The following is an 18,986-nucleotide window of genomic DNA, read 5'->3' as shown; positions in this document are numbered from 1 at the left end:
GTTTATAAATTGAGTGACCTTATCCATGGTAGCCAACATTTTCATCTACTTTTCAAGACTTGAAAGGTTACTAAAGACTTGAGGGGACGCTTGTCTCTCTGACATGATATGCCATTTTTTCCTTGGTATTCTATGCTAAGTCGCTTCAGTCATGTTTGACTCTTTGCAACCCTTTGGACAGTAGCCCGTCAGGCTCCTCTGTCCACAGGATTCTCCAGTCAGGAATACTGGAGTGGATTGCCATGCCCTCCTCTGGGAATTGTCTCTGTAAATTCAGGCAAATCAGAGATCCCTAGGGCTCAGGGGAACCCAAGTGGAGGAGTTAGTATCACTTTTTCCTTTTTGAAGATTGCCAAGTACTTTATAAGTGATTGCTTTGGGAGGCAAGATGAGGGGGTAACTTTTATGGAAACTTTGCTTTCCTGAAATTTATTCAAAGAGTATGTATTGAGCACATACCTACATGTCAGGTACTGTTCTAGGTTTTTACAGCACATCAGTGGATAATAGACAAAATTCATGAAACTTGACATGCAGGACAGTACCGCTACTGTTGCCTTTCCTTACTGTGTGTGTGTGTGTGTGTGTGTGTGTATGTGTGGTGTGTTGGGGGCATTGTGGTTTTACAGCTTATACTGAAATGATCTGAGCTAGCCCGGCTTCATGCCTCAGTGTGGTGAACTTGAGTTTTTACTGCTTTATGGTCTTAGTTGAAGTCTGTATTCACTGAATAAGGTAAGCAAAGACCCTACTTAACACCCTGTACTGCCATGTTATGTACAGGAAAATAGGGCCCAGGGAACAGAAATAGCTCAGTGTCTTCTGAGATGCCTGCTTACAAACTGTGAGTATAGAACTGGGGTGGTTCTTAACGGACAAAAGGTGTGTGTGTGTGGGCTAAGTTGCTTCAGTCATGTCTGCCTCTTTGCAACCCTATGGACTGTAGGTGGATGTATCTTGTATGTTTATAGAATGACAATTGTGTGTCTATAAATGTGTATGGTAAGGACTTAAACCCATACTTCTAGATGAGATCATTCGTGCTTCAGCTTTTATTGCTGTGTGCTTGATACTTTGTGCTTTGCAAGTCAGTTTCATGAGAAAATGTTCAGTTGTTGGAACTCATCTTTTCACATCACTCAATAATGGGATGTTGCTTCACTGTAAAGCTATTGGAGGGTGCCCTCTCCCAATCAGCTGTGGCCATGAGATAAGGACAGTAAGGTACAGGCCCGAATAGGGCTGCTCCTTCAAACTGGGGCTATGGGAGGCCTCATTTTGAAAGTGCTTTGAACAGGCATGGGTCATGAATGACAACCAGTCAAAATTACTCTGAACATCCATCCATGTTTCTCTATATGAAGTTCCAATATACTATGATTAACTAAAAGAAAGGACAACTTCTCCCTAGATGGAACTTGAGAGAAGATGGGGTCCCATCTAAGAACTGAATCAAGCTTTTATAAATGGTAAACTCAAAAGTTTCTGAATGTCATTGTGTGGTTGTTAACCAGGTCAGCAGATAGGGGGTCAGTAGATTTCTTCTCTGCCGATCGTAAGTGTGAAATACTAACTGCAAAGAAGTGGCCTTGTAATTGTAGAGATGTTAAATAGAAGAATTTTTGTGCTTTCTGGTCTGCATACATGTGAGTCTGTGTACACACCAGCTGGAGCTACTGGAGGTCCAGCCAGTCTGCAGCTTGGCTGGTGGAGTTGACTTTGGGCCACTGCTGAGAATGAAGGGACAGAAGGGCCCTCTAGGATATCTCAGGAAAATTTTGGGAAAAGAAAATGGCAGGGTGTTTCAGAGCTGCTGCCTTCTGCTTGGATCTAGTGTAGGAAATACTGTGAGGGCTTAGTGTGTTTGAAGCATTGGTTCAACCTATACTAGTTAAGGCCCTACTGGATTCAGAGTCTTTAGCCCAGAAACCGCATTAGCTCAGAACCCCTTAGCTCTCAGAAGGTTTTGTTTGGTCTGCCCAGCGTTTTTGTCATTTTAATTGCTGTTGTTTTTAGTTACTAACTGAAAAATCAGGCCATTTCAAGCCCCTCATATTTCACATTTCCATCTTCTTTTGGAAACTCTGGCCCTTTAAGACTTGTGTTCTTTTATGGTGATAATTGGCCGAGGACCTGCTGCCCTTCTAGATGAGCCATGGCAAGTGCCCTTTTGATTTTCTGTCAGACCCAACCAACTTCACTCTTATGATATCTTCCTGGCTTGATAGGTGGTTGAGTTTGTGACTCCAGCTTTGGGGACCAGCTGAGGGTTGGCCCGATGGCAGACAGTCCCCTGGAGGCAAGAAGGAAGGGGACATTCATGCTGGCTCTGGAGGTAGGCAGCGGTCCTGTTTGCAATTCTGGCTCCTCAGTCTAGCTCAATGACAGCTGGCACGTTATTTAACAGTTCTACATCTCAGGTTTCTCATCTGCAAATGCTGCCTTGTAGGATGTGTGATGATCAAGTGAAACCTACTTCAATTTACCTTATTGTGAGGCTGGCACTTAGTAAGTCCTCTATGAGTAGATATTCGCTATTTTCACTGATCATCATCATTATTATTAATGTATCAGAGACATGAGGGTAGTAGGGGAATGTAACTAATTACATATATATATATAAGAGATTATTTTATTTCCTTAGTAATTCCTCAAAACATTTTATACTTCCTCCCCATACCCCCAGTTACTCCTCTTACATACCTTCAGTCCTGTTGATATGAGGGCCTATTTTCTCATTTTGTCTGCAACGCTGATTTTCTTTCCATGTATAATTCTTTTTTTTTTTGTTTGTTTGTTTTGTTTTTCCATTTATTTTTATTAGTTGGAGGCTAATTACTTTACATCATTACAGTAGTTTCTGTCATACATTGAAATGAATTAGCCATGGATTTACATGTATTCCCCATCCCGGTCCCCCCTCCCACCTCCCACCTCCCTCTCCACCTGATCCCTCTGGGTCTTCCCAGTGTACCAGGCCCGAGCACTTGTCTCATGCACCCAACCTGGGCTGGTGATCTGTTTCACCCTAGATAATATACATGTTTCAATGCTGTTCTCTTGAAACATCCCTTGCCTTCTCCCAGAGTCCACAAGTCTGTTCTATACATCTGAGTCTCTTTTTCTGTTTTGCATATAGGGTTATCGTTACCATCTTTCTAAAGTCCATATATATGTGTTAGTATACTGTAATGGTCTTTATCTTTCTGGCTTACTTCGCTCTGTATAATGGGCATCCATGTATAATTCTTTTATTTCAGTTTCTATATTTTAATATCCTATCAGCTAGTAAAGCCAATTTTTCCTTTTCAAGATTTTATTAATATATATACCTTAAAATGATTATAACATTTTATAAATAAAGACTTTGTGTTGCAGGTATGTGAGGAAAAAACTTTTAATAAAAGGACTTTTATACTTTTAAGTGGATGCATGATTTTGTGTTATTCTTTGCTATATAATGTCCTTCATGAGTCCTACAAAATGCACTGTAACAATATCCTACAAGAACCTCTCCTCACACAATTTTATTTTTCTTTTAAGGAAGTAAGGGGAAAAAAGGAAGCATTTATTCGATTGAGGCATTCTTTTTTTTTTTCTTATCTGGAAACAAATTACCATTCTGATAATTTGTTAGAAATTTATTTATTAAACCTTGATAAGCCTAAAATATTCTTGCTATCCTGATAGACCAAACTGGTAAAAGCAAATCTGCTCATCTAATTTTAGGCAGTAAATCTTTTCAGGATAAAGGAAGTATACTAAAGACAGTTTGGTTTAAGTTGAATGTTATCGCCCCTAAATGAAAGAGGAATCTGAGGATCTAGCCACACTTTAAAAATATGTGCCAGTGTTTATTTAGAATCCCTTCTATTTTATTAGAAACAGGAACAGGAATTTCACCAGCAGGAAGTTATAAAATACAGGTAAGTTTAATGCTCCTTTGACTGTTATCCATGGCAGACATTTTGGATCCAAGGTAAGAATCCAAGTAAGAAATAATAAACATCCAGTCCCTGATGACTCATTGAAGTCCTGCTCAACTAGATGAAAGCTTCTACAGAGAGGAAGGACCGCCACTCCTCCTGGCTGGCCTTGTATTTCTTTCAGTGCTCTAAAGAACTTTGTGCTTGGATAGCTCTGTTGTGTCAGGCTGCTGGACAGGAGTTGATGCTCACGGCGCCGCTGACCAGGGCTGCTTTACTGAAGCTCACCGGGCGCCCGTCAATCACAAAGTGACGGATGCAGCCTGTGAAGGGCCTGCCAGGGGCCACACGTGGTGTCAGTAGAGACTCTGGAAAAAGAAATGAACACCGAGTTTGCAATCAAGGCACCCCAAGCCCAAATACTACTTTGTGGCAAAAATATACATCATAACCACTTACATTATCAAGATGATTTACATGTCAAAGATGGAATATAGTAATTTTTTTTTTAGGAACATTATCTGCTTTTGAAGTAATATGCACATGTAGTAATTTTAAAGTTTTGAGTATAATTCAGCTGTGTATTTATCACTGAAATTTACCACTTAGAAGTAAAATCTCAGCAGTGAATTTTCAGGATTTGCTTATGCTTTTTAGAGTTAATTTCACCTGGGCCTCACTTATTTTGTACGACTTACTCAGAGGAAAGAAAATTCAGCTTTCAAACTCTTCTTGGAATTGGTTAATGTTTCTGTTTAATTCGTATCATTACCCTTCATCCTTAATCCTCCACATTTTTGCCAAGCTCATAAAATATAATGAGAAAATAATGAATTCAAATAAACTAAATTTTAATTTTCCTGAGCTCTCAGGGTTTAAGAACTATAAATAGGGTAAAGATAACTAGCCTAGTCTTTGTGTGGGTACAGGTGCCCTGGGGTATGCCAGAGGAACTTTCTTCCCTTATCTTAATAAGAGATCTGGAAGAAGCCTTGTGCTTATTAATTGTACAGACACAATTAAATGTGTTGAAATGATAGAAGCAATATAATTTAAAGCAATTTAGGGAGCTTAGGAATATCATGAAATTAAAATCCATTTAGTCAAAGTTTATTATTATGTACAAAACAGCTATGTGAACAGTGGCAGAGAAAAAGATGGAAAACACTCAGAAATCAGTAACTTGGGAAAGAACATAAAAAAGGACAGCAAGTTAAATACCATCAAGGGGCTGTAATAAGTTTTCTAAGCAGTGTAGATTATGCAGAAGCTTTGTTTATTGAAAATAAATCATGGAAATAGCACTTCATATTTAGAATGATAAGCATCAAGTTTTAGATTTGGAAGGGGCCTAAGAGATCAATTCCCCTTGTCTCTAGTGTGACTTTTTGAAATACTTTTGTCCTTCAAGACTGTACAGTGTACTTACATCATCAGAGTAAAGAGTGAACAGGAAAGAATATAAGGGGTAAAACATCTCTTTCTTCTGTTCATTTTAGATACTAGTTTTAGAACATGGATTTTGAATCTACCCAGGCTTACCACTGTTTGGTTCATGGGGGACAAATTCTAGAGGAAACAGTTCATATAGAAATTATGGTTTGCATAATTCACTATATAATTTATTACAGCGGTGGCAAAGTGTCCGAGAACCCTAAGTAATTGATTAATAAAATCAACACATGATTTTAAGAGCAAACATTCCTCAGGTTGAAAGCTTGACTATATACAGAATAATGCAAGATTTTCAGCAGAGGAATGAATAGTTGCTAACTCAAAAACTTAACTTCTAATTTTGATTTTTAAATGATCATACAATAAAGTTGAATTTTCTGATACAAAGTTCATGAATTTCAATGCATTAACTCTTTGTTGATAGAAATAGTGTGTTACCAGAGCTCTGCCTGGTATAAGAGAGCTAGTTGGGATTCTAAGATTTCAGTGCATACAGTGGTTTTATTTATGCCTAATTTCCTTTGGTTATTCTTTTTCATGCCCCAGTTTCTGATGTGATTTTTGTGGAGCTAATCTTGAACAGCTCAAAAATTATGTAATTAATGATGTTCAGCTTAAATTATACTTTTTTTTGTCCTAGACTTGCTGCATGGTCTGTAAATGAAATTAAAAGCTGCAGTGGTACAGTGGGCTGGTGGGTAGGCCTCACTGGCCTTGCTAGTTCCTATGTGCTGGCTCATTATTTCAAATTTGCTTTTCAGGATATGTCTCGGGCACAATTTGGCTTCAGGTATATCCTGCCCAGCCAGTCTGTGGAGCAAGTCTTGTAGTGAGAGATGACAGTAGTGTGTCATGCTGGAATGAGACTCAAAAATACAGAAATTGGAGAGAGAAATATGTCTGAATGATACAGTAAGCACTTTGGGTGCAAAGTAAAGAACAAATGCTGTAACTTCCGTGAGGGAGGGCCATGCTTGTTGGGTCTATCTCCTGGAGTGCTTAAGCACAGTGCTTAATAGACACTCAGTATCCCAGGTGGTGCAAGAGGTAAAGAACCTGCCTGCAATGCAGGAGACATAAGAGATGCAGGTTTGATCCCTGGGTCAGGAAGATCTTCTGGAGAAAGGAATGGTAACCCACTCCAGTATTCTTGTCTGGAGAATCCTCATGGACAGAGGACCCTGGTGGGCTACAGTCTATTGGGTCGCAAAGAGTTGGACACGACTGAAGTGACAGCATGTACACGTTTGCTGTGTGATGAAGTCATGTTCTCTGGAAGCAAGGAGTATGCTATTTAGCTTCAACAATATTCTGCAGTGAGTGCCATAAAAGTGATATTCAGGGTGGGGTGGGGTGGGGCATGTGTGTAAGAAGTGTGAGCTGAATCCTCAAGGTCAATAGGAGTTAAGTTGGTGGAGAAGTGGGAGAAGCAAGAAAGAACATTTTCTAGAAATTGAGGCCTTGTGCTCTTGTGTGAAGGCCTGGAGTAAAGTTCACTACTGAACATTCAGAGAACTGCAAGCCCCAGAAGGTAGGGGGAGGCCCTAGGGGCAAAGGGGCAAAGAGGGGAGAGACAGAATCAGGACCTTGCATGCTAGGCTGGCTTTGATCCTATAGGCCTCTGGGAACCTGCAATATTTTAAACTATGTTGTGATCTCCAGGAAGAAAGCAATGTGCAGAAATGGAAGGACTGACAGGATCCATCTTCCTCACTGTACCTGCATGAAGTGCAATGTGGTCTTTGCCAGTATTTCAGAACTGAAGCCTGGAGCAGGAGGAGAGGACTAAGGAATGGAGACAGGAGTGGATAACAGAAGTAAAGGAGAAAGATTGCTTTTGGAGGGTCTCCTATTTCATCAGTGAGTTGTTACTGTCAATACTGGCATTTAAAAAAATCCACATTACAAAGCAGAGGACTGCTAAGTTGGTACTTAGAGTACCTAAGACTGGATGCTTAGTGATTCTCACTCTCTTGGTTAAAGCATTATTTGCCTTTACATGGGTCAGTCTAAACGAGTATAGTTAGGATGCTAGGAAAAACTATGTTAGGTTTTTCCTTTAAACCAAATTCCAGTTGTAAAAGCTTGATTTTTCCTTCATGCTACCTTTGTCATTCAGTTTTCCCAAGTGAATGAAGTGTGTGAAGTAAACACTTTCAACAAAAGGTCATGGTCTCCGCTTTAGAGGCTTAAAGTAATTGTGGGGGGTCCATAAGTGCCCCATCACCATCTGGGACTATCCACCATTCTTGGCAGATGACAGTTACTGATGATGTTTACAGAACTGCAGCTGGGAACCTCTCTTAGGGAATGTCACTATGTAGGAACAACAGAACTTATGGTCTGCAGCTGTTTTCACGTTTCACACCAGTCCTGGGCAGGAAGAACTGTGTATTCTTAGTGTGGAAGAGGAGTAGTCGTCACTAAACTTTTAGTCTTCTAAGGTTCTCAGATCCTACAGCAGCAAGAGCAAATGAGTTTTCTGTGTGTAAGGAAGAAAGCAGAGTGTGTTTCGCTGTGTGTATGTGAGAGACGTGTGTATAGAGCAGAGAAACAATTAAGCAGACGCAGCAGCGGGAGAGTACTGCCTGCTGTTGAGCATGCTGCGTGTGGTCCTACCTGACATTTCGTTTTGATCTTTGGATGTGCTGTGTGCTTGGTAATCGTCAGGATACATTTTCCTATGGAAGGATGTGTGTGTGCTCAGTCGCTCAGTCATGTCCGACTCTTTGTGACCCCAGGGACTGTATCCTTCAGGCTCCTCTGTCCCTGGAATTTTCCAGGCAAGAATACTGGAGAAGGTTGCCAATTCCTACTCCAGGGGACCTTCCTGACCCAGGAATTGAACCCACATCTCTTCTATCTCCTGCATTGGCAGGCAAATTATTTACTACTGCACACCTGGAAAAGTCCCCTATGAAAGGATATTGTATATAAAATTCTTGGAGTTACTAGGTGAATTATAAAAATACATAGCTCAACTCTTAATACTGTAATAACACTTATGAGATTTTAAGTGTTCTTTTGGATTTGGAAACTCATCACTTTAAATAACTCTTACCTGGAACACCTCCAACAAACACAGGCTCCCTGTGATCAACTGGTTTTGGATTTAGGGGTCCAACCACGTGGTTCACTTCAGAGTCTACATCCAACTGAACCACATTTGAATCTCTAATAACTGAAATACAGGGAAAAGAGTGGTCGTAAGTGATATTGAGGTGATTTATTTTCACATGAAAGGGAATAATTTATTACAGCAATAGCTTTTATTTATTCCAGAATAAACCATATGCTTCCCTCTAATCACTGAAAACATCAATGTCTAACCAATCACTAAAATTTCCCTTTGAAAGGGAGAATATTTAGAATACTCTTTCTGATACTTTTTCTTTGCTTTATAAATAATTCATTATTTAAACAATTCCATAAGACTATTCTGGCAGCATTAATAGTTTCAAATCACATGTGGATTCAATATACACATTTTAGTACATTAACATTTGATTCTCTTTTCTTGACTACTTTTAGACTGTCAGTTATTACATATTCTGTCATATAAATTATATAGACTAAGTTCTTTCAAGTCAGCATGCCAGAGGTGGGTGTATAGGCTCACTTTATCAGGGTAATCCAGGACACGCAGCTTTCCTCACCTGTAATTCTGTGCCATCTGCCATCACAGAGACTCTGCTTGGGTGTCACTGAGGTGGAAAAGTCTCTGATGCCATTGTTGACTTTCACTATGACCTGCAAAAGACAGGGCACATTGTGGAATTTCATTTCATTTCTCCTCTTTGAGAGGAGAAATTGAGATAAGATGAGATTTCTTACATTTACCACAGGGAAGCAAAACTTTGAACATCCAGATATTAGCTTTGCAATTTGAACACAAGGGGTCACTCTTCAGTAGATTAGCGAAAATGTGTTCCTCAGAAAGAGAACAAAATAGACTCCAGAGAAAAGAGGGGGCAGAGGAACAGTAAGATAGCAATGAATTCCTTTAAAGATGGAATTGCTGTACAAGGCAGGTAGAGGTGCTGATGAAGAGCATGGGCTAGAGCCGACTGCCTGGGCTCATACTCAAGCGCGCCTACTTCCCTCACCCTGTGCCACGTTTTCTCATTTGCAAAATAAGAGTGATAACTGTAATCCTTACTTCACAGGGTTACTGGGATTAAATGAGTTAATCCATATAAAGCATTTAGTAACTGACACACAGTAAGCACCATATAAGGATTTGTTTTCATTGTTATATGGTTTCATAGAATATACTGGAACTCAAATGAAAATCAATTATGTTATATTAGGGACATTGATGAAAATATGCTTCATATTTATTTGAATACTCTCATGAATGTTCTTTAGTATTATTATTTAAGGATGAAAGTGGTGTTTAATTATAACAAATTTTTTTAATTTTTAGCAGCTGAAAAGAATATATGTATGGTATGCATACATATTATAGACAGATGAACGTTTGCTGCTTCCATTTGTTGTAAAAAATTCCTCTTCTGATTCTTTTATTAAAACCTTTTAATTATTGATTTTTTGGCTTTGTCACAATTTCATGGCTCTTTGCTCTAATCAAATCAATTCCCAACATATAAATCTGAATCCAAAAACTGCCTGCATTTAAATTTTATGTTATAGCTTCCCTGTTGTTTGTTTTTCCCCTCAGTTAGGAAAGATCGATGAAATATTCTGTGAAATAAAACTGCTTCAGATCTAGAATACAAGGTCAGAGAAGACAGACTTGTTAAAACTATTTTTAACACACTACCTGCCCATTTTTCATGTGAACATTTAGGTATTCCCCATTGACACTGTGGCCGTGAACAAGGGTTCCGGAACTGCTTCTGGGACGGACTTCAAATGCAATCTCAAACTTCAATCCAATATTGAAAGACTCATCTGTGGAGAGAAATACTATTAGTTCTCAAGAACAGCAACCTAAAATTTGTAACCAGGGCATGATTTTGTAATTGCATTTTTTGCATCTCTTTTGGAAAATCTGACGCATTTTTCAGCAGGTAAGTAGAAAGTGTCATTTTCCATGTCAAACACACTGGAGAGCTCTGAGCGGGTCTGAGATAAGGAGTATACCATCCCTGCTGTGGGGTGCGGGGTGGAAACAGCATGCTGAGAATACGTCAGGGCTATGGGAGCTTGGTGAGGAAAAACTGATTCCAACTAGCAGGACCATTTATTACTTCAAAAGTGAGAAGCAGGAAAGCGCTAACTAGGAGAACTGGTCTGAACCCAAGTGCAGGGCCTGGGATGTCTGGAGAGCACTGCAGCGGCCAGTGGGGCTGGACCGTGCCCTGCGAGTGAGGGTGAGGAAGGGCGAGTAGGGGAGGGCTCCGGGGCTCCAGCAGGGAAGACAGACTTTATACTGCGGACATCGAGCAAGGGAGCTGACTTCATCAGATCTGTATTTAAAATAGTTCTTAAAAAAGATCACTGGAGCCAGTGCTGTAGAACATTTGGGAGGAAAGAGAACAGCAAAAGCGGTTAGGAGCTGTTTTTGCAGTGATGCAAGAAAACGTATTCTTCTTAAGAATAGCTGTGTTCACTCCAAGAGACTCACTGCAAAGCTGGGCATCTTAATAATGTTCACTTCACGCATCTTCCTATAGGTCACTTTTTAAAGTTTTCCTGCTATTAATGTTTATTGAGAACATAAACTGTGCAGGTTGCTATGCTTTTCAGGCTGTCTATGTCTTTCAGTTCTTTTCACTGAAATTCAAAGAAAGGCAGAGGAATGTGCCTGTCGCTGTTTTTGTAGGGATAAAGGAGGAGAAAGGAAAGTAAAATCGTGAACTAGACAAAGAGGAAATATTGCCTCCGGTTATTCTGTTGGACATGGGGAAGGTTTAAGAAGGGATAACTGGCTGCACTGTAAGGTCTTTATTCAGGGCATGTTGAAAGCAGGAACATTCTCCTGTCTTCTTTCTCAGCACCTGTTCTGGTACCCTCCTCACACCTAATGGTTGCTCTATAGAATGCTGCTGGAATGGACTGGATGGTGACTGTGTGTGTTTAGGATTTTATTTCCTTATTTTTAGAACTATTATGTTCCATCACTTGGCACAGGGACTGTCATACCAGAGGCACATAATAAAAACTTTGCTGAGTGAGAGTAAGAGCTGAGAATAAAAACCCAGAAAGAAAATTTTTAAGGATAGCTTTGTCTGCTGGAGTTGCTGGCGAGGGGAGGAAGTGGCACTTTCCTTAGCAGGAATAATGGGTGCTGCTTAGAAGGAGCAGAGAAAAACCCAGTGTGTGAGGTAGCCGAAAGCCCACACAGGTTAGACCACGGTGCGGCACAGAAAGTCTAACGGAGCCAAGACGGTCTGTCCCCACAGGGATGGCCGCTGTGGAAGCGCTGGCTGGGGAAAGCAGGCAGGGGTTGGCGTGGTCCCTGCGTCTGTTTGGACGGCAGCAGAGGAGAAAGGTGGTCCTTATGAAAAGTGGCCATTTTCAAGGGCTGAGTTTGATATTCTGGTTTTTAATGTTGGGCCCAATATCCCTGTTAGCCATCTCCAGGAAAGAAGTATTTCATGATTTATGTTTTAACATAAGTCATTGTTACCTAGGACCACGTAACCTCCTTCTGTTGAGAAGTATGTTCCTGTTTCCATTGGACCTTCGAAACAAGGAGTCACGCTAAATGTCTGAGAAGCGGAGGTGATGGAGGCCCCATTGAGCTGAAGATTGCTGAGGCAGCCACTGAAGCTGTAGACCGCGTTTATCTGAGAGGAGAAGACATTTCTTAAAATCCATTTTCTCAACACTCATAGACACACCAGTGAAGGGATTTGTGTCCTGAGAGGAACCCAGTAATTTCTCGCCCTATTGGTTTTAGCTATCTGAATGGATCAATCATTTTCTAGGCTGTTGCTTTTTAAGAGCTCTTTGAAGCTAGAATTCTGTATTAGATAGTAACAGCCTACCATAATTAAGGTATAAAAATTTCAACATTTTTTCACAACAAGGTAAATTGCAGCTGTGGTTTTCAAACTGAATTAGACATATTCTCATTTGTTTTTCTTCAAGAAAGACAGCTGTGCCCTAGATCACCCAATGCTGATGAGGGCTAGCAAAGAACTAAACTTTTATATCTACCATGGTTAAATAAACAGCGGAGAATTTGCTTTATTGGCTTGTGTTTGAGCATTTATCATACCACAGGATGTGAAACACGGGCCACTTTAGATAACTGATTTCACAGTTTTAGAAATCTTTCTTTTAAAGAAGCTGTCATGGAATTGGGGCTACTCGTCTAAAATCAAACTAAATATGAACATTTCCCCCCATTTTTGCTTTACACACACATATTCATGGATCTTTTGTTGTTGTTGTTTAGTCGCTAAGCTGTGTCTGACATTTTTGCGACCCTGTGGTCTGTAGCCTGCTAGACTCCTCTGTCCATGGGATTTTCCAGGCAAGAATACTGGAGTGGGTTGACATTTCCTTCTCCAGGGGATCTTTCTGACCCAGGGATCAAACCTGAATCTCCTGCATTGGCAGGCAGATTCTTTACCACTGAGCCACCAGCGAAGCCATTTAATGGATCTTAGAAGTGTATTCTTTGTGTTAAAGTCAAACCTGTATTTATATTAAAAATAAACTTAGTCCTTTGATGCATTCCTTTATTGCTAAATATTTTTGAAGATCCAATATTTTAAACATTTAAATTACAAAAGTAATGTTGTTTTCTTCTACCATATCCTCATGTCCCCCATATTTCCTTGTACAATTACAAATTGTGTGTGTGTGTGTGTGTGTGTGTGTGTGTGTGTGTAAGAAATGAAAATGAGATCATAGTTCACATAATGGCCTGAAAGGTTTTTTTTTTCACCCAACAATATATAATATAATGACTTCCTTTTTTTTGGGGTAATTTTTTGGGGGCTGTGCCATGCAGCTTGCAGGATCTTCGTTCCCTGACCAGGGACTGAACCTAGGCCTGGGCAGTGAAAGCAGAGTCCTAACCACTGGAGCACCTGGGAATGCTCTTTTGGGTGTTCCTGAAGACTAAAAGCATGGGTACTTGCTGAACAAGCAAGCATCCCCTTGAGACATGACTTTGTATGACAGTTTATACCTTCATCTCCCCTCTACCTTAGCATCAAAAGATCACTCTGGGCTTTGTGACGTCACAGGGAGGACAACCATAAAACAGTACCCACTCATGTATCCCATCTCCAGCCAAAGTACAGTTTTACTTTTGCCAGTTTTCTAACCATAAAGTGAGGGCTAATTAAACAATCTTCCAGCTCTAAATGTCGATGGCTCTACCTGATCACACCGGGCTTACCTGGACATTTTTCACAGCCCTTCCAGGAGCCACACCTCCCAAATAAATAGGACCCCTGATTTTCCAGTCAGCTCCTGTAGGGGGAAGACTTTCTTCTAAGACTCGAAGTCCGTCAATTATCATTCGGCCGCTGCTCTTTTCCCGAATAAATATCACCTTGATGGAGAGAAGGACAACGGCGTGTCTTTAGTGCATCCAAAGCTTAGTGGAAAGGCTGCGTTGCTTCTCCTCTCAGCTGCGCTATCATTTGCAGTGCTGCAGAAGTTCTTTAAAGAGCAGTCCTTTCACTGAAGGTCAGGAATTTGTCTCTTCTTTTAAAGCCTGATTTAAAGTTACAGGCTTAATCTCTGAATACAGCTTATGATTAGCAGAGTTCTCTGTCCCAGCTGGCAGCCCACATGCTCTCGCTCCTAAATTTAATTATAATTAATTGTAATGCAGCTGACATTGCTTTTCTCACTATACACACACTGAATTGCTTTGATGTTTAGGTTATTCTACCTGTTGTATCCTTTCTTCCTAACAGATTTACTCTATTTTGTACCTTCCATAGCTTAGTCTATGAGACACTCAGCAATCATAGAAAATTTAGAATATTATAGGCAATGGAAAAAAACCCAGTCAAATGAAAAATCCTTAGAAACCAAACTTCAGCTTATACTGGCCACCAATCTTTTGTTTAAAATAACTGCACTAAAAATATTTGATCTGTCAAAAAAATTATACTCAGATTATATTTCTTTTAAAATAGTAAGCTTCAAGATTTTTATAATAAGTTAATGAAAGTTTCTGAAACTGAACTCTGAACATATAGCAACAGAATTTGTAAATGGATGTTTCTAGAGAAACCACTAGTGGGGTATTAGAATGGTGGACATTTGCTGATAATAATATTCTCTGCCTTCAACTTACATCATGCCACAATCCATCATTGTATTTCTCCTGGCTTCTAATCTTCAGTTTCTTGTGGCCAACATTAAACATGAAAACCAAGCGGCCATGGGCTAAGAACAGGGTCATGAAGTCATTCTCTTCTTGATCTGAGACATAGAAAATCATCCCATGGGAGGAACGTGTTTTCAGACGAATGGAAAACTGGGATCTGGTAAATGAGAAGGAAAAGCTTACCACTTGTCAAAGAAGACTGTGATCTCTAACTCTCCAAGACAATACAGTGTAAGGAAGAATAAAGCCATCTGATCTAATCCCAAGCAACGTTACTTCTAATTACACCTTATTGTTATTAGTGAATATTGGGTAAGCACTGCTAATTCAAAAATGTAAATCCTTCTCCATTTCCTCATACGACAGGGATAAATTCCACATTTATGAAAGTGTTGTTTCAGTAAATGCTGGAGAAAATGTGGAGAAAAGGGAACCCTCTGGCACTGCTGGTGGGAATGTAAATTGATACAGCCACTATGGAGAACAGTGTGGCGATTTCTTAAAAAACTAGGAATAAAACTACCATATGCATGCATGCTAAGTCACTTCAGTAGTGTCTGACTCTTTGCGACCCTATGGACTATACCCCACGAGGCTCCTCTGTCTGTGGGATTCTCCAGGCAAGAATACTGGTGTGCACTGACATGCCCTCCTCCAGGGGATCTTCCTGACCTGGGGATCAAACCCACACCTCTTCCGTCTCCTGCACTGGCAGGTGGGTTCTTTATCACTAGCGCCACCTCAGAGGCCCAAAACTACCATATGACCCAGCAATTCCACTGCTGGGCATATGCCCTGAGAAAATCATAACTGAAAAAGACACCAGTACCCCAATGTTTATCGCAGCACTATTTACAATAGCCAGGACATGGAAGCAACCTAGATGTCCACTGACAGGTGAATAAAGAAGTTGTGGTACTTGTATACAATTGAGTATTCCTCAGGCATAAAAAGAAAAGAGTTTGAGTCAGTTCTAGTGAGGTGGATGAACCTAGAGCCTGTTACTACAGAATGAAGTAAGTCAGAGAAAAAACAGGTTTCATAAAATCACACATACATATGGAATACTAGAAAAATGGTTTTGATGAACCTATTTGCAGGGCAGGAATAGAGATGCAGACACAGAGAACAGACTTGTGGACACAGTGAGGGAAGGAGAGGGTGGGACCAACTGGGAGAGTACCATGGAAACGTATACCTTATCATATGTTAAACAGATAGCTAGTGGGAAGCTACCATATAACACAGGGAGCTCAAACCAGAGATACCTAGAGGATTGCGATGGGGTGGGGGTGGGAGGGAGGTTCAAGGAGGGGACATATATATAATTATGGCTGATTCACACTGTCGTATGGCAGAAACTGACACAACATTGTAAAGCAATTATCCTTCAATTAAAATTTTTTTAAAAAAAGTGTTGCTTCAGTAAAGGATAATATCATGTCTTGCTTTAAAAAAATGACTGCACTTAATGTAGTAAAAATCTTTATGCTAAGGAAGCTTTATGTAGACAAAATAATATACAGCAATTAATATGCATATAAAGATTTGCATAGAAACAATATGATTTATGTACTATCTAAAATACAGATTCAGTTTTCTCCCCATAAAAATTAATCAATGGATATCACATGCTAAAAACAGCTACCAGAATGTGTAGAACTCATATAAACTTTCTAGAAATTCAGCTTTAGGCCACAGATAAGATACATTTATTAAGCTAATTTCCAGTTTGATTAACTCTGTATTTTTCTTGAAGAATACAAAATACTGATTCTGCCTATTAGGAAAATAGGAAATTAGGAGTTTCTTATTGAATCCACTGATGGTATGAATGTTTGAAAGAGCTATATAAGAGTATCTGGGTGCTACATACTTTAAAAGAAATCTTAAATAATCCTAAATAACTTGGAGAGCTGTGAAACAACAGGAAGAGGTGATGAACTTTAGAGATAGCTTGAGGGTCAACAGAGACACAGTGCATTTATATTTTTAGTGTCTTTCCTTATTAACCTTCCAGCAGTTCAGATGCATTCCCACTTACAGTCTGAAATCAATTTGTGTCAGAAAGGGAAGGTGACAGTAAGGTTAGATTATGAGTCATTTAAAATTTCCCCCATCTTCCTTTCTTTGATTGTCTTTTCTTTTTCATTAAGTACAGCAAACTCCTAGGACAATGCTGTTATATGCACCTTACTTTTGGGAAGAAAGTCACAGAGAATGTTATTTATTGGGCAGTATGAATTATGTGCTATTTAGTATTTGTTTTGATGAAAAAAAGAACAAGATTAAAGCAGCACAGAAAAATTATAGGGAAACGAAGAACATATGGTAAGTAAGGATGAAGCCCAGCCATGGCATCAAGTTTTTAAACGGAAGTGTGTTACTTTACTTTTCACCAAAATCTCCTTTTAGGTGTTCAAACTCTTGACGGCTGTTGGCCGTCCCTCCGTACTGATAGGCGTGCTCTATTGCCCTAGGGCTGTTGGAAAGCTGGCAGTGTGAGTCTCTCGGAACATTCCTCTCCAGGAATTTCAGGCCAACAGGATCCCACGAAGGAGCATCTTTACTTTTCTCTCCCTGTAAGAGTAGGAAATGACTCATTTAAGGGATAAAACTGACATACTAGTAGCAAAAATTCACTTTTAATTTTTTATCATTAACAATGATCATTAAATAATTAAAGTGTATATTCTTTGTACATATTCCACTTGTAAAATATCAGACCTCTCCATTCCTCTACTACCATAGCAAATGCCAGCAGCAGCTGCAGCAGTAACAACAGACGACAACAGAGTATGTTAACAAACCCCAAATTCCCATTCACAGTCTGAAAACAATTTGTATACTGAACCTATAGAGACAAGTGCTCTTAGATTTAAATTAAATGCACATTTTAATCGATGATGGAAAATGAAAAAATTGGCAATAAATACCCCTGACAGACTCAATAAATAAAATCCTCATATCATATGTAACAATACCACTTGAATACACATTATTATTTATATATCCTGCATAAAAAGTTAAATACTTAGTAACATGTTCAAAATATTTTTTTAAAGAATGTTTTGGGTGATAAGATATGTAGCAAATTTAGGTGACAGGATATAGAACGATTTTAAAAAATTACTTTGTGCTCTTAAAATTGCACTACTGATTTTAAAATTTACAGTTCTGAAACTACAGACTAATATTTAATGGTTATTTAGTCAATTTCTGAAGCAAAAGTAAATGCAAGTAAATATGAACATTCAGTCATTTACTCATTTATTCAAGCAAATGTTTATTGAGTACCTAATAGGTAGGAGTGAAGAAGAAAAAGAAAATCAATGTTTCTGTGTGCCTTCAGTGGGTAGTGTGTGGTGGGGAACAGAAAGGTGAGTGAGACATGGTTCCTGTTTTTTAAGGACTGAAAATTGATTTGGTTTTTAAACAACAAATTGGAAGACAGGTTGGAGCTGGATAGGAAGGACCTTAGATGACTTGGTAAAGGATGGGGTTTTGTATTTTAGGTGATGAGAAGCACCACAGGTCTGAAAAGCAGGGAGTGGCCTGATCTGATCCACTTGGGAAGAAATCTTGCAATAAAGTAAGTACGGAGAGAGAGGAAATGTTTGGAGCTAGGGAGAGCTGGAGAACACAGCGAGTCAGGTTGACACACAGGATCAGAGGGGAGAGGACAATTTCTGGTTCAGGATTGCAGAATGAATGCACATAGCTTTCCCCCTCCCTAATTCCCATCGAAATGTCAGAAGAACTATACACATAAAAATAAATCCACCGTAGTCCTGGAAGTATAGGGGGGTTTCTACTAGTCAAACAAAGCAGTGTGGAATTTCCATAGAGCAATACTGTAATACAGACTGGAACAGACTGACTATGTATATATATGTTTTGGTTGTGCTGGGTCTTCATTGCTGTGCACGGGCTTTCTCTAATTGTGGCAAGTGGAGGGCATGTAGAATCTTCCTAGACCGGGGATTGAACCTGCATCCCCTGTATTAGCAGGTGGATTCTTAACCACTAGACCATGAGGGAAGCCCAAAACTCTTAATCTCATATGGGAAAAAGATAAGACCCCCAAAAAAGTCTGTGTTCCGGGCAAATCCAAGAAATTAAGGAAATGCACATCAAACCCACAGTGAGATGTCACCTCACACTTGTCAGAATGGCTATCATCAAAAAGAAAACGAATTGGTGAGATGTGGAGAATAAGGTATCCTCTTACACTGTTGGGGGGAATGCAGACTGGTGCAGCCACTGTGGAAAATAGTATGAAGGTATCTCAAAAAACTAAAAATATAACAGAACTACCATATGACCCAGCAATTCCA

The 18,986-nt window shown here is 39.6% G+C and overlaps 1 protein-coding gene across 3 annotated transcripts in view; it reads right to left on the bottom strand.

The window, feature by feature from the left end:
- Positions 1-3,833: 3,833 nt before the first annotated feature.
- Positions 3,834-18,986, bottom strand: part of LAMA4 (laminin subunit alpha 4) — a 139,658-nt gene continuing 124,505 nt past the window's right edge. For all 3 annotated transcript variants that reach the window (XM_070449937.1, XM_070449935.1, XM_070449936.1), the window contains exons 32-39: positions 17,042-17,229; positions 14,617-14,806; positions 13,705-13,860; positions 11,977-12,136; positions 10,165-10,295; positions 9,038-9,131; positions 8,443-8,562; positions 3,834-4,294 (exon numbers count right to left, since the gene is read on the bottom strand). In XM_070449937.1, the coding sequence (XP_070306038.1) occupies positions 4,149-4,294; positions 8,443-8,562; positions 9,038-9,131; positions 10,165-10,295; positions 11,977-12,136; positions 13,705-13,860; positions 14,617-14,806; positions 17,042-17,229 (1,185 nt within the window). In that variant the 3' untranslated portion in view covers positions 3,834-4,148. The remainder of the gene's footprint in view (positions 4,295-8,442; positions 8,563-9,037; positions 9,132-10,164; positions 10,296-11,976; positions 12,137-13,704; positions 13,861-14,616; positions 14,807-17,041; positions 17,230-18,986) is intronic.

This window comes from Odocoileus virginianus, chromosome 19 (assembly GCF_023699985.2).
Source record: "Odocoileus virginianus isolate 20LAN1187 ecotype Illinois chromosome 19, Ovbor_1.2, whole genome shotgun sequence".
Classification (NCBI taxonomy): domain Eukaryota; kingdom Metazoa; phylum Chordata; class Mammalia; order Artiodactyla; family Cervidae; genus Odocoileus; species Odocoileus virginianus.
This window is presented reverse-complemented; position numbering and strand designations above follow the sequence as displayed.